Genomic DNA, 14,939 nt, shown 5'->3' on the forward strand with positions numbered 1-14,939 from the left:
AAGCCTGGAGAATGGGTCTCGAGCTTACACCTGTAGGTGTCAGGTTCATATGCAGGTAACCACCTTCTCTCCCTCTCTCCTCGGCCCATCAGCTCACCCGGCGGTTGCCGCCCATCAAAGAAGCGAAGCCGCGGTTGCAGAAGCTCTTCCGGGATTTCTGGCTCTATTCCGTGCTGATGGGATTCGCCGTGGAGGGGTCAGGTAGGGGACGTTTGCTGCCCCAGGGAGGACAGTGCAGAGTAAGGACCAAGATGAGAAAGGGCCCGACCTAATGGTGCCTGTGCCCACGCACAAGACAGGCCCAGCACGGCTGCCACCTCCTCAGGGAACACTTCCCGAAGTCGTTTAGGGTTCTGGGAACACCACATACCTTAGGGAAACCTGCCCCCGTTAGGAAACAGACTCGTTTCTGTGCCACATTTTTGGGACAGTGGCTCAACCAAAGGACCCACGACTCCAGAAGCTCAGCGTGGGCCCCGCCGGAGCTCTTCTCGAGACAGGAGGCACCTCAGCCCGCGCTCTCTTGCAGGACTCTGGCCGGAAGAGTGGTACGAGGGCGTCTGTGAAATAGCCACCAAGTCCCCCCTGCTCACCTTTCCCAGCAAAGAGCCCCTGCGGTCCGTCCTCCAGTACAACTCAGCCATGAAGAACGACACAGTCACCCCCGTAAGGATGCCCGCCTGCCAAGGACGGGTGGTACCGGGCAGGGTTTCGGGAAGCCCTCTGGGACAGTGAGGGCCAGTCCTGCGTGTCTGGTTCACGGGCACGGCGCCGGGGTTTGCATCTGGGGGAGCAGCCACGCCCACCCGTGCCCACACAGTCCTGGCATTCGTTCCCAGGCCGAGCTGAGCGAGCTCCGTAGCACCATCATCAACCTGCTGGACCCGGCCCCCGAGGTGTCCGCCCTCATCAACAAGCTGGACTTCGCCATGTCCACCTACCTTCTGTCCGTTTACCGGCTGGAGTACATGAGGTACGTGAGCTTCGTCACCCACACCCTCAATTGAGCTGGTTTTACGTTTGTGTTCCTGCCAGGCTTGGGCTTTTCTCAGTTCCTCCTAACAAGTAAGCTGTCTTAGAAAAACCAACCCCAACCCCTTCTGCTCTTCTCGTGTGCTTGTCCTTCCTGATCACTGGATGCCACGTGTAGTAACATACCAGGGGTCTGACGCTGGTGCCACCTCCCCGAGGGAACAGGTTCTGAGCTGTCACCAGAGCTGCCACCAACTCAGTGCACTTGACGGGTCGGAGTCTCTGCCGGGAACCAGCCCTCGCTGAGACGCTCTAGGGCACCCCCGGGGCTGGTTCCAGGACCGCATTGGAGCACAGACAGCAAACAGGAAGTGGGGGGCTGCTCCAAACAGTCCTCCGGGGCACCTGACACTCGGGACGCCTCTGCAACCACAGGGAGCTGACAGCTAGAAGCACTAACATGGATGGAGCACCGGCCCCACAGACGCTGCACGAGCTCCGTGCGCTGACAGGCCCCCCCCAGCAAGCCCACAAGGTGGGCACTGTACGTCCCACTTCACAGGAGGGAACCAGGGCCCAGGCGCTCAAAGAAGCTGCCCAAGGTCACGGTCCCTGATTTGGCCTGAGACCCACATGGTCTCCAGGGCAGTGCCTGCTGCCTCCCTGTAAAGGGAGACTGGAAGCAGCAGCAGGATGTCCAGAGCCCAGCCACCCACCCTGTGGACCCGCTATGGGGGGCTGCAGGAGGACATTTGTTTAGGTCACAAGACAGGTGCAGTTAGATATAGAATAAAGTCTTTCTCAAACCGCTTAAAACGGAAAGTATTGATTCTTAGAGCGAGGGATATTTGGACAACGCCCCTATTTTAACCTTTATTTGGTGCCACGAGACCCTCCGGTAGATTGGATCTTGCTTGGAAGCTTGACATATAAACCATATGGAAGCTGTTTTGGGTGAGTGGGAGTGAGTCCTCCCCGCCTAAGTCCCCTCCTCCTGGCAGTCCCAGAGTCCCCACAGCCAAGGGAGCTTTGACTTTTCTTTTTTCATTACACATTTTTTTTCAGTTGTATAAGTAATAGGAGAACATTATACAAAACCGTGGAAATAGTTGAGGGAAGAAACCCACTCTGCTCACCGGCACCATCTGTAGTGGTTAGTATCATTCCTTCTGGTCTTTTTTTTACAAAGAATATATTTTCAAAGAAAAACCAAGCCAAACCAAAACAGCAAAAGCCTGGGTCTAATCCTGGCACGTGTAGCTCCAGGAGAGGCCTCTGGGCCTGCTCGGCCTCCAGCACCTGCAGGCAGGGCTGTGGGCTGTGTCCACTCCCCGGTGTGCCCCACGGTGACCCAGGGCTCTCGGGCGGGCTCTCTAGTTGGCGGGCAGTTCTGAGAGCCCAGCTCTCGCCCGGGGCTGCCTGCCAGGTCCCCTGGACTCCTGTCAGCACCGAGAAGCAGCCCTGAAGCCTTTAGTCCAGAGCCTGGCTTGGATCTCAGCCGCCAGTTATCAGGAGAGCTTTCAGACAACAGCACACATTCTCGCCATGTGCACAAGGGTGCTGGAGAATGTCTGTGCTTGAGCCCCCGGCGCCCGTGGAGCCTTAATCTGAGAGGATGGGTGCGGACGTCATCCACGCGCACTGCTGAGCGTGCACCTGGCTGTCTCAGCGGAGCCCCAGATGCCAAGCGCCCTGCACCGGGGCCCTGGTTCAAGCACATGCCTTCCTTTCCTTTCTCTTCCTTTCTTCCTCAAGGGTAGGGATGTTGTTTTACTTGTAAAAATGTCCATGGTGCGTAAAATAGAATAGAGAAGAAAAGCATTGGATGGTAGAAAAGATGCTAAGGAGGAGAAATGCACGTCTCCGTTTGCTGGCCCTGAGTCCAGAGAGGCCCCCTGTTGCCGTCTCTTAGCTTTCCCTTCTAGAAATCAGCCACGTGCTCATGCGTGTATCCCACCTGCACACAGCGGGATGTGGGATCATACCTGTTCACACCTGTCCTGCTGCACCTCGCCCTTTCCTCCCAGCCGAATGTCTCGAATATTCTGTAGGAGCACAGAGAGCTGCCTCTCATTTTGGTGGCTGCCTGATGCGCCGTTGGCCGATGGACATGCAGCCGGTGCCGTTAGGACCCTGTGCATGTGACCCTTAAAACCCCTAGCTCGCAGGGGGCGGCTGCCCTCACAGCCTCATCTGCCCGGACAGCATTCCATCTGCCGGGGGGCCAGAGCTTCAGACTCACTCGGAGCTGTTCCCTCTAGGGTCCTGCGCTCGACAGATCCTGACCGCTTCCAGGTAATGTTCTGCTACTTTGAGGATAAAGCTATTCAGAAAGACAAGTCTGGTAAGTTGACTCCTGCGGGCTTCTCGTAATGAACTGAGATTTAATAGTGTAAAAAAGAATACTGCATTCTGTTTTCTGTCTGTGTGGAGAAAATAGTTTCATGAGGCTATGTACTACGTTGGAAAGATCAGTATAAAACATTTGACCCTAAAACGTATACATCTTTCTGGCTCTGCCTCTGCTGCCAGGGGCCCGAGAGCAGAAGCACTGATGCTCAGATGTGCTCCAGCCCCCAGGTTTCAGTCCCAGATACCGTCCTCTGCTGAGGGACCCTGGGCTCCTCGGACGGTCTGGATGGACCTGGGGCATCTTGTGGCCAAGGAGCAGTAGTGCCTCTCAGGCGTCTGAGGCAGGCTGAGAGGACTGAGAATCAGGCTACAGGGGCTCCCAGCTAACAGATTGTCAGAATTCGAGCATGGATACAGTATTTCTATTAATCTTGCTTAAAAGAAGGGCAAATATACTAAGATGTATATATCCAAATACATTAGGAGATTACATATATATTATATATGCTTATATATACGATATCATAATTTTGTTTTTTCCACTAAAGTGTTTGTGAAGTAGGGACGTGTAGTTGTTTTTCTCATGCAGTCAGGAAAGAGGGAGCAGCAAGAAAGAGCTGCATGGTCCAGGGAGAGGCGGGGCACCTGTGTAAGGTCACACCTGGTCTCAGAGTGACCAGGTAGGAAGGGCGCCCAGCAGGTGATGGGCAGAGACGTCCCGCGAGCAGCCTGTTAGAGGCGCTCATTAGCGGAGAGCAGAGAGCTCGCTGGGGGGCATCCTGCTCCTTGCCATGGGGGCTCCACGCCTCAGCAGGCCTGCTGCCCACAAGGAGACCCCACTCGCTACCACACGTTTCCAGCAGGCCAGGACCTGTGGGCCACATCTAATTTAAGACTGCATCCTTCTTTTCTGGGAAAGTTTCGGGATACAAAAGTCTGTGTGGAACATGAGGACTCGCAAGTCCCAGGATGCAGTATCCTCAGACCCTGGGCTCACAGGGCCTCGGCGTGACCAGTCCCAACAGGACGACACTCCCAGGGAGACAGAAACAGAATTAACCTCTCTAGGGTATCAAAATGTGCCCATCACCAAAACCCTACTGAGGCGAACCTAAGATAAGAATAGGAATTAAAAAAAAAAAAAGAATAGGAATTAAAACATGAAGAGATATTAAAATTGAGGCAGCAAAGAAAAAAAATTAAATGCATGGTACTGGCACTGTTTGCCAGTTTTAGTATAAGGACACTGATAAATTGTAGCATCATTGTGTTGGTCTATGTACTGATTTGTAAGGTATTTAAAAATTGAAGAGACTCTGAAATATTAGACCTATGCTTTAGTTAAATGCTTAGAAGAATATGATGAAGTTTATAAATGTGTTTAAATATTTGATGAAATTTAGTATGCTCAATCCACAAATTTAATGTATCTCATGTAATAATGCATTTATTCAGTAAACGGTATTAGCAATCATTTCAAGTATTCTCAGAATAAAAGTTTTTAAGAAACTAAACTAGTTCCTAAAATGTTAGGAAGAAATTATTCATGAAGTTATGTTACAGAATCTTTTTAAACAAATATTTTTTTTATTGATTGTAAAAAGAATTAGCTTTTCAGATTCAATGAACAGTGTTTTACTATTCTTTTTTTTTTTAAACTTCATACCATATTTTATTTATTTATTTATTATTTTTGGCTGTGTTGGGTCTTCGTTTCTGTGCGAGGGCTTTCTCCAGTTGCGGCGAGCGGGGGCCACTCTTCATCGCGGTGCGCGGGCCCCTCACTATCGCAGCCACTCTTGTTGCGGAGCACAGGCTCCAGACGCGCAGGCTCAGTAGTTGTGGCTCATGGGCCCAGTTGCTCCGCGGCATGTGGGATCTTCCCAGACCAGGGCTCGAACCCCTGTCCCCTGCATTGGCAGGCAGACTCTCAACCACTGCGCCACCAGGGAAGCCCTGTTTTACTATTCTTTTTTTTTTTTTTTTTTTTTTATTCAAGACCCATTTATTCTCTAGTTCTGCCCACATGGAGACACCCTCCTTGAAAAGGGGTTGAATCCTTCCGTTCACTTTAACACCCTGTGCTGAAAACATGTCTTCCGAGGTTTCAACTCCGAGATCCACAGTCTTAAAGCACTGATTCTTTTTTTTTTTATTTTTTTAAATTTTTTTATATTTATTTTTGGCTGTGTTGGGTCTTCGTTTATGTGCGAGGGCTTTCTCTAGTTGCGGCAAGTGGGGGCCACTCTTCATCGCGGTGCGCGGGCCTCTCACTGTCGCGGCCTCTCTCGTTGCGGAGCACAGGCTCCAGACGCGCAGGCTCAGTAGTTGTGGCACACGGGCCTAGTTGCTCCGCAGCATGTGGGATCTTCCCAGACCAGGGCTCGAACCCGTGTCCCCTGCATTGGCAGGCAGATTCTCAGCCACTGCGCCACCCGGGAAGCCCCAAAGCACTGATTCTTAAACCTCATCTAGATTTCTCCCCTTGGATGGGGGGAGATGACCCAAACACAGAGAAGAACAGCTCAGGACTGTGGGCTCTGCTCGCCCAGAAGACCTTGCAGCTCCCCTGACCAGCCGGCTGGAGCCAGGATTAGGGCCCTGAGACGAGGGGCGCCTGCTGGGCTGCCGCCCCCGCCCCTAACTCCCGTCCTCTTCACTAGGCTAGCTGTCACCTTTAGTTTCCCTGGAGTCTGGGGCTTCCAGACGGTCTCTGCTCACACTTCTGTATCCCGCCTGCTGCCTCAGCACTGCTGATTCACACTAGGGGGGAAAAGCACACAGAACTGCTTTTCAGCACACCAACGTTCCACACCAAAGTTATTTGATAAGCCTGCAGGTTCTTTTTCATCACAGGACACTCCCAAGGCCATGACTTCGTCCGGCTGCCCACTGCCCTTGCCAGCAGACTGGATGTGCGTGGCCACCGTGCTGAGTCGGGCACACCCCCTGGCTCCCCTCCGGCGCACTCTCCTGGAGAACTGAGGGTGGTGCCCTGGGCGCATCAGCAGGATCTGTCCTGAAGCCAGTCCTAGAGTGACAAGAGCCACACCTGCAGGTCTATTCCACTGACCAGACGCACAGGACCGAGCTGGGCCCACGGACCTTGGTCTGGACTGTGTCGGCTGGTCATTCTTGCCTAGGTTCACAGGCCAACAGCCGCTGTCCTTCCTTTCTTGCTCATCACTGCACCAGCGGGTCACTCCTACCTGCTGCCGTCACACACCTGGCAACCTCGTGTTCCGGGGCCAGCCAAGAACTGAGACCCCAGCAGACCCCTAGTTCCCAGCAGGCAAACTCCCCATTAAACTACTGCTGCCTAGCCGTGTTCTCGAGGCTTCAGAGCCGGGAAAGTGCGGAGAGGATAGCAATCCGTGGCGCCCACAGCCCCAGACCCACGATGCTCCGCGGAGGCGCCGGAACCTCGCCGCACCCACCCCCACCAACACAAGGGACCTCTGCGCCCGCCTGTCCCGCGGACCCGGGTGCACATCCGACCGCCGCGACCCATGATGGAGACGCGGGGGGCGGGGCTCGGCCCCGAGGCCACGCGGACCCAGCAGGCCGCCAGCCCTCCCTCCCCGCCTACCGCCCGGAAACTGTTTTACTATTCTTAAAGGCATTTTTTTGAATCATGCTTTCTGAAATTTCCTGGAGTCAATGGACACATACCTGCAGATATTCCCCAGTCTGAACAGATTATTCAATGGATTTACTGTTTTTTACACATTCTCCTAATTTACTCTCCAAGTGCCCTTGGATGGATGATTTTTTTTTTTTTTTACAAGCATCCTTGATTTGCTAGATCCACGAGGTCTGGTTGATTAACAGTGTGGGAAAATGTTTTGAGGAATGCTGAGTGATGATTCTAAGGTTAATAAATTTGGCATTGATACAGTTAGTAGTGAGGAGTCTTGGGACTTCCCTGGTGGCACAGTGGATAGGACTCCGAGCTCCCAGGGGGGAGGGGTTCGATGCAGGGGGCCCGGGTTTGACCCCTGGTCAGGGAACTAGATCCTGTATGCATGCCGCAACTGAGAGTTTGCATGCTGCAACTAAGGAGCCTGCCTGTTGCAACTAAGGAGACTGTGAGCCACAACTAAGGAGCCAGCGAGCCGCAACTAAGGAGCCCAACTGCTGCAACTAAGACCCAGCGCAACCAAATAAATAAATAAAAATGAATAAATTTAAAAAAAAAACAAAAAACAAGTAGTGAGGAGTCCTTCCCATGCCAGCGCCATCAGCACACTGACGACTCGAGCAGCTTGTTCTTGCCAATGGAGAACTAATTCCTAGGTGTCTTGGATACCATTTTTTTCTTCTGTTGAAAAATCAGTCCTTGGAGAAATCTTTTGAGAAATCACCCCAGGGACTGTGAGGTGCTGCTCCATGTGACCCTGCACAACAGTCCAGAGGTCAGTTTGACTCCTGTGGGGCTGGCGAGGAAGGACAGTGGGGGGCCCGGAAGCCCCCTCCGCTGGCAGCGCAGGGATGGCCACCAACTGTCCTAGCTTCACAGGGTGTGTCGTGGAGGACGCGTTGGTGTTTTCTCACAGTTCTCTCGCCAACACTATGGTTCTCCCGCTGTTGTTTTTAAAACTCTGCTCTACCCCAGCAGCACTGAGCACACCCAGTGCCCAGATCTTGGTCTCAGAACACTGTTCTCCAGTAAAAGGAACCCGGGCTCCGTGGAGGAATGGTGACTCTAGGGAGAGCTGGGGCAGGGAGAGTATAGGCTGAGCCCAGGGCACCTTGCAGGGCCAGAAAGTAAGGTCATGCCGAAACAAGAGGAAAAAGAGAAGGAGAAGATGCGGAGGCGTGTCGCAGGGCCCAGGAGCCGACCAGAGGGAGCAGCCACACAAATGATGAGCATCTGTGAGTCCCTACTGACTAGACGGTTGAATAAATAAAACACAGGGAGGGACACGCCTTCATGTGGAATTCCAGTTGCTAAAAGGAGAAAGAATGCAGAAGATAGAAAATGTCGACAAGAACCAGAGGGACAGCTGCCACAGAACACACTGATGGATGGTTTCCAGGAGAAGTGGGGGGCTCTGCACAGCTTGACGTGTACAGATTCTCGGGAGCCGCTGCCCCCCCTCCCTGCCCCAGAGTGAGGGCTGGACCTGGGGACTCACATCTGAGGGTAGAGGGAGCATTCAGGGCCAGCCCACCAGTGACGGGGGCACCGACTTCACCCTCCCCCCCATAAGATGCGACCAGGAGGGCATTTCACCTAAAATCCCACGAGCTTGGTCCAGGCATAAGCGAGCATCACACACACCTTGATTGAGGGACACCCTACAAGATGCCTGTGCCCTTCAGAAGTGGGGAGGCCAGAAAGACTGGAACAGCCCAAGGAATCAGCACAGACTACTGGGCTCAGAGCCGTGCTGAGCGGATGCCAAGGGGTGCCCTGGACTGGGTCCCGGGACAGAAAGGGGGCCATGGGGGGAAATGCAAGTAAAGCCAAGAGTTTGGGAGACAGTGTTGTATCAGCGACAGATGAGACGGTGGTCCCCTCCGCTGACACCCTGCCCTCCTGTTGCAGGGATGATGCAGTGCGTGATCGCCGTTGCCGACAAGGTGTTCGACGCCTTCCTGAACATGATGGCAGATAAAGTAAGCCTTGTTGGAGAGCCAGCACACGCCTGCCTGGGCCGTGCGGGGCCTGCAACCTGTCTCTTCTGAATCCAGGCCAAGACCAAGGAGAACGAGGAGGAGCTGGAGCGCCATGCGCAGTTCCTGCTGGTGAACTTCAACCACATCCACAAGCGCATCCGGAGGGTGGCCGACAAGTACCTGTCCGGGCTGGTGGACAAGTGAGCTCGGTTTCCTTCTGGTGCTGTGCGTGTGTTCACGTGTGTGCACATGTGCATGTGTGTGTGCGTATGTTTGTGCACACGTCTAGATTTGGGATGCAGGGAAGGGTCGACCTTGCATCATCAGTACAGAGAAAAGTGGGCTCAGAGTCACAGCTCTCAAAGGGCGGGGCAGCCCCCACAGGATGTTGGCAAGTGAGGAGTCAGTGGCCTAACCCTCCCCTGTTCAGAGTGGTCGGTGCTACTTAGAGCACATCTCCTGACCAGGTGTCACGTCCCTGTTCTCGGGATCCCACCCTCCCTGCTTCAGGGCTCTGGGCTCGCTCTGGGATGCTCACGGCCATCCTAAGTGCTGTCTCCCAGCCCAGGGCCCGGCCAGAGGACCTGGTGGAATTAGTTTCTCCCAGGCCCTCAGGAGGAGGGGAGCTCACCCTGAGCTGATTCCACCCTGGGCTTTCCTTGCTGTGTTGGGAGGCACGGCAGGCTCGTGGAACGGGCCCTCCCAGGTGAGGGCCCTCATGGTGGGCTGGGCCGGCCTCAGTGCACTGCCATGCCGGGCCTGCCTGCAGCTCCCGCAGGCGTCCCTGGAGCCTGCAGCAGACACCATGTGCCCGTCCAGGTAGGGCTGGAGGGCGTGTCTGAGCCAGGCCACCGAGCCTGCAGCCTGCTCCCCTTGGCCCAGGGCCACCCGCTTTGAGCAGCGGGGGGTTTTCAGTGGTAAACACTGCAGTGCTACACAAGCCACGGTTGTGGAACTGCGGAAACGGCGGGCCAGCTATAAGTTACACGCAGATTTTCTATTGTGTGGAGGGTCGGCACTCTCAACCCCCCATTGTTGGAGGGTCACCTGTCCTGCCATGTTCCACATGAGGGTACAGGGGCCCTGGTTGAAAACAGGGAGGATCCCTGTGGGGAGCAGGGAGTGGTCTGGCCAGCGCATAACCAGGATGATGGGGCCGGGGCGGCCGGGGCTGGGCAGCAGGAGGGGGGAGGGGCCTTAAGGAGCACAGATCCTTGGACAGGTGGCTTCTGGGCCCTGAGAGGTGGCTCTGGGTGCAGGTTCCCCCACTTGCTCTGGAGCGGGACGGTGTTGAAGACCATGCTGGACATCCTGCAGACCCTGTCGCTGTCGCTGAGCGCCGTGAGTACCCCGCCCACCCTTCTGAGCCTAGCTCATGCCACAAGCGGTGAATGGGGGGTTGGGGGGCTCCCATCACAGATGGGAGGGGTGGGGGGAAGGGAGGGAGGTGCTGCGCAGGGACCTGCTTTGGAAGAGGGACCTGTGTGCTTTCAGGATATTCACAAGGACCAGCCTTACTACGACATTCCGGACGCCCCCTATCGCATTACCGTTCCCGACACCTGCGAAGCGCGAGAGGTGGGCCGGGGGTTCGAACTTCAACACAAGGCTCTGGGGGACATGGTCCAGCCCTGTGCTCACTAAGCTCTGACAGCCCGGCGCACCCTCTTCCAGAGCATCGTCAAGGACTTCGCTGCGCGCTGTGCGATGATCCTGCAGGAGGCCATGAAGTGGGCGCCCACGGTCACCAAGTCTCACCTACAGGTACTTTCTTGAAATCATCAAAAAGCATCCTGGGGAGCTCCTTCCAGCCGTGCAGAGAGCTGTACCCAGACAGCATGCTGGAAATACCAACAGCACTGGTGTGAACTAGCAGACCAGGAACACTGGTCCAGGCCCAGGGTAATGGGACACCCTGTGGGGTGAGCATGCTGGTCAGGGGCCAGGAGGTCAGGTGCGGTGGGACTGGGGGGCGGGCCCAGGGGAGCCGACCGCTTATGGTAGGCAGGACTAGGGGTGCATGCGGGCTGGGCGAGGGTGGCATGGCCAGGGGCCCGGCAGGCCAGCAGGAACAGTGGCTGGCTCTGGCTCTGGCTCTGGTCCCAAGGGAGTGGCAGCCCAAGCGGGGCCATCTCTTCAGTGGACAGGGCGGGCGACGCCAGCCTTAGAGCCAGGGTTCCCTCCCCCACCTCACACGTGCTGCACAAGGCTTGCTTTTACCTTTAAAATAACACGGCGCTTCCCCATCTCAGGAATACCTGAACAAACACCAGAACTGGGTGTCGGGGCTGTCGCAGCACACGGGGCTGGCCATGGCCACCGAGAGCATCCTTCAGTTTGCCAGCTACAACAAGCAGAACACCACCCTTGGGGTACGTGTGCCTCTGGGGAGCGGGGTCTCCATCAGCCGTGGGAGCCCTGCCCCCACGTGGGGAGCTTGCGGCGTCTGCGGCAGACCCCAGGCTCGGGGGAGCTGCTCACCGTGTTTCTGACGGAGCTCTAAGGTTGGTCCTTTATCAGGATCAGGTCCACGACGGACGAAGTGTCCTACTGGACACGGTCAGCACGTTTTATGGTCGTGCTGGCCTGGCCGTCCATTGGACTGAGCAGCACCCCACGTCCTTGGCTTCGTCTCGTTCTGCTCGAGGTTCGTTTAGGGGCAGCACGTGCGCTGAGGGGTTCCCTCTGAACCAGATCAGAGACTCACCTCAAAGCTGGTGGTTGGCAGCAGTGGCCTGTCCGGCAGTGGTGCGATTTGGCGTCTCCCAACCCTGGGGCCCAGTGCAGGACCTCTGCGGTCCGTGGGAGCCCAGGTGGCCACATGCACATCTGTGCTGCCCGCTCTGGGGTCAGGGGAGGCCAGGCGCCCGGGTGGGAAGGGAGCCGCCCCTTAGGCAGGCTGAGGACGCGGGCAGAGGCCAGCGGGGCTCGGTCCTGGTCCAAGGTGATGTTGCCTAAAAGATTTCGGGATTTTTCCACAGAAAAGTAGATTTAGGTTAGGTTTTTCCCTTTCCTGTTGCTCAGGAGGGAAGGACCGTTTTTATCTTGTGTTTTGATCGCTGGTTGTTGGGAGACCCCGGCCCTAGAGCCCCTGCCCTGCAGAAGGTGCAGCCTGTGGCCTGGCTGACCTCTCCGCCCAGAGGGGAATGGGCTGGGGGCTGATTCGGGGCACAGGAGCAGGGTCAGAGAGATGCAAGGGAGGGTCTGGCAGCTCTGGATCCCTCAGGACTGTGCTCAGCCTGGCGAGAGGACCCCGTGTCCCCACTTCCTGGGGAGCAGGCCGAGGTCAGGGACAGTGAGTGGCAGAGCCAGTTTCCCACACATGCCTGCTCCAGGCCACTGTCTCCAAAAAATGTAATGCAGTCTCAGGTCACCTTTTTAAAAATGAACCAGCTTAAAATCTTTATGAGAAAACCGCGTATTTTTTGTTTGTGGTTCAGTTTTACTCAGTTTATATCTTTTCCCCTGACCTTCTTTCCCCCCACCCCTACCACCCCAAAATAAAAAGTTGCCCAAAACCCCAGCACCTGAGGATTGGTTGTCTCCAGTAGTGTCCGTGTATGACGACTGGCTGTGCTGGTGTGTAGGGAACAGAGCTGAAGGGACAGTGTGAGGTGGCCCTGGGGACACTGGGCAGGTCCAGCTGGAGGAGGGGCCTGGAGGGGTGGGCAGACTGGAGAGGCGAGGCCAAGGCAGGGGAAGTGGGGGCCGTGTGAGCCGAGGTCCCTTCCAAGTGTGGGCAGCCACACCAGTGGGGGTGAAGTAGCTGGTCATGGAGCAAAGCTGTAGTCCCAGCTGCCTTCCGGAGATGTTTCAGAGTAAAATGTTTAAAACGCTGTTTTCCATGCGACCTGGCAGACCCCAGAGCATGTTTAGAGGTGTTTCATTTTATTTACTTGCCATCGCTGGAGATTTTAATAACCCGGGTCTGAGCATGACAGCCTCACTGCACTGGGCTTTGGCCACGAGGGTGTGCAGTCACTGTCCCATCTCTGCAGGCGACTCAGCTCACGGAGCGGCCAGCCTGCGTGAAGAAGGACTACTCCAACTTCATGGCATCCCTCAACCTGCGCAACCGCTACGCAGGCGAGGTAGCCTCCCGCTGGGTTGGGGCCCTCGAGCGTCCTCTCCTTCCTGGTGGGGGCGGGAGGTCTGTCTTGGGGGGAAGGTTTGGTTCTTGGAAGGAGTGGGAGCTCCTCTCTAGTCAAGTCTTTTGAATAAGAGAGCAGCACCTTTCTTGGGGAAAAAAGTAATGTCCGACTCAAGCACGCGGCTGATCTTGTTCAGCCCACGTGCAGGCAGCTCTGCTGTAGCTCAGTGTTGGATTCAGACGTCAGCAGCACTCGTTTCTAGAGGAGGAGTTCCGGGGCACCATGCGTGGTGGCGGCAGCATGCAGACGAGCCTGTCACTCCGCGTGGGCAACGAAGCCCCGTGGTCGGGGTGGCCAGGCCACATGCGCCTCCGCTGACCTTCCACAGGTGTACGGGATGATCCGCTTCTCAGACGCCACAGGCCAGATGTCTGACCTGAACAAGATGATGGTCCAGGAGCTGAAGGCAGCATTGGGCGCGGGTAACCCTCAGCACTACACAGAGGCCATGTTCAAGCTGACGGCCATGCTCATCAGCAGCAAAGGTACCGCTCAGGCCTGGGCCACCTTGCTGTCCCAGGGAGCGAGTCCTGGCCACGCAGAGAGCCTGCGCTCCCCTGGGGAGATCCCTGCGGCATCACGCACAGGACTGGGGTGGGGCTGTAAATAAAAGGCCAGCGCTGTTCCGGCTGGTGCCAACTGTCCTGCTGACCCAGGGAGGCTGTGGGTCGACCCGTCGGGGCCTCTGAACAGCATGCATTTGGTTCCAGACTGTGACCCGCAGCTCCTCCATCACCTGTGCTGGGGTCCCCTCCAGATGTTCAACGAGCACGGCATGGAGACGGCCCTGGCCTGCTGGGAGTGGCTGCTGGCCGGCAAGAACGGAGTGGAAGTGCCGGTAAGACGCCGGCTGCAGGCGGCTGCGGGGTGAGAGGTGGAGAGCCAGTCCTGGCCCCTTGGATGACGAGCGTAGAGACCCCGGGCAAGCCCCTCACCCTCCAGGGCCTCATATGTAAGCAAGACTGTGATATTAAAGCCTGCCCACAGGACTGTCACTGGGACCAGAGGGAGTGTGTTAAAGGACCCAGTGGTGCCTGAAGCTGTTATTTTTCCAAAGCTCGGCAGGGGGAGCCATTTCTCCGCGAGTGGACGCTTGTGTTTATCCACAGTGACCCGCGTCCTACCTGCCGACTCTGGGACAGCAGCCCTCCTGCTGGAGGGGGCCCACGGGGAGGGTCTACACATCCTTTCAGCTGATGGGATGAACACCTAAGAACAGATTTATTTTTCAAAGATCCCATTAATTTTCACGGTAATGGGATTTGACATGTTTTTTCTGAGTTTCTTAAGATAAGTTGAGATAAGTGGTCAGAAGGAGTGTTCTGTGTTTTTTGCCCCTGAGGGTCAGCTGGATAACTTCCAAGGATGGAACTGGAGTGTTCGAGGCGTGGAGGTGGCCGTAGTCATACCTCCTCACGGCGTTTGTGTCCAGCTCACGGTGGTGGGCGTCTGTGGAGGGGCCAAGTCGGGTGTGTGGGGAGCAGAGGCACTGGCCCCTGCCCCCCAGGAGGGAAGTCGGCTGGGTCTGGGCTCTCGCCCAGCTGGCTGTGCTGTCTTCAGGTTTCCAGGGCAGGTCCCTGCCTGTGTGTCGAGGATGACGGCAAGGGGTCTGCGCAGAGTCTTTGTGAGGATGAGCCGACCTGGCCCACCTCACGGCGGCTGTTGTCACTGCAGGGCAGGGGCTCCTCAGTCATAGCTACGTCCCGCCCCGTCAGGACCCGTGCGTGTATTGTTTTCATCTGTGTTCATTGTTGTGTGTGATACACGCCTTGTAACAGTGCTGTTTGTGTTGTCAAACGCTTTTCCTAAGCCTTATGGGTGTATCCAGACCGTTTCCCGTCC

The 14,939-nt window shown here is 56.0% G+C and overlaps 1 protein-coding gene across 3 annotated transcripts in view; it reads left to right on the forward strand.

Moving 5' to 3' along the window:
* PI4KA (phosphatidylinositol 4-kinase alpha) overlaps window positions 1-14,939 on the forward strand; it is a 95,242-nt gene that overhangs the window by 61,702 nt on the left and 18,601 nt on the right. For all 3 annotated transcript variants that reach the window (XM_061170170.1, XM_061170169.1, XM_061170171.1), the window contains exons 20-32: window positions 93-201; window positions 530-666; window positions 840-973; window positions 3,234-3,316; window positions 8,876-8,946; window positions 9,022-9,146; window positions 10,206-10,287; window positions 10,441-10,524; window positions 10,621-10,710; window positions 11,199-11,318; window positions 12,945-13,037; window positions 13,426-13,582; window positions 13,808-13,935. In XM_061170170.1, the coding sequence (XP_061026153.1) occupies window positions 93-201; window positions 530-666; window positions 840-973; window positions 3,234-3,316; window positions 8,876-8,946; window positions 9,022-9,146; window positions 10,206-10,287; window positions 10,441-10,524; window positions 10,621-10,710; window positions 11,199-11,318; window positions 12,945-13,037; window positions 13,426-13,582; window positions 13,808-13,935 (1,413 nt within the window). The remainder of the gene's footprint in view (window positions 1-92; window positions 202-529; window positions 667-839; window positions 974-3,233; window positions 3,317-8,875; window positions 8,947-9,021; window positions 9,147-10,205; window positions 10,288-10,440; window positions 10,525-10,620; window positions 10,711-11,198; window positions 11,319-12,944; window positions 13,038-13,425; window positions 13,583-13,807; window positions 13,936-14,939) is intronic.

The sequence above is a fragment of the Eubalaena glacialis genome, chromosome 15, assembly GCF_028564815.1.
Source record: "Eubalaena glacialis isolate mEubGla1 chromosome 15, mEubGla1.1.hap2.+ XY, whole genome shotgun sequence".
In the NCBI taxonomy this organism is placed as follows: domain Eukaryota; kingdom Metazoa; phylum Chordata; class Mammalia; order Artiodactyla; family Balaenidae; genus Eubalaena; species Eubalaena glacialis.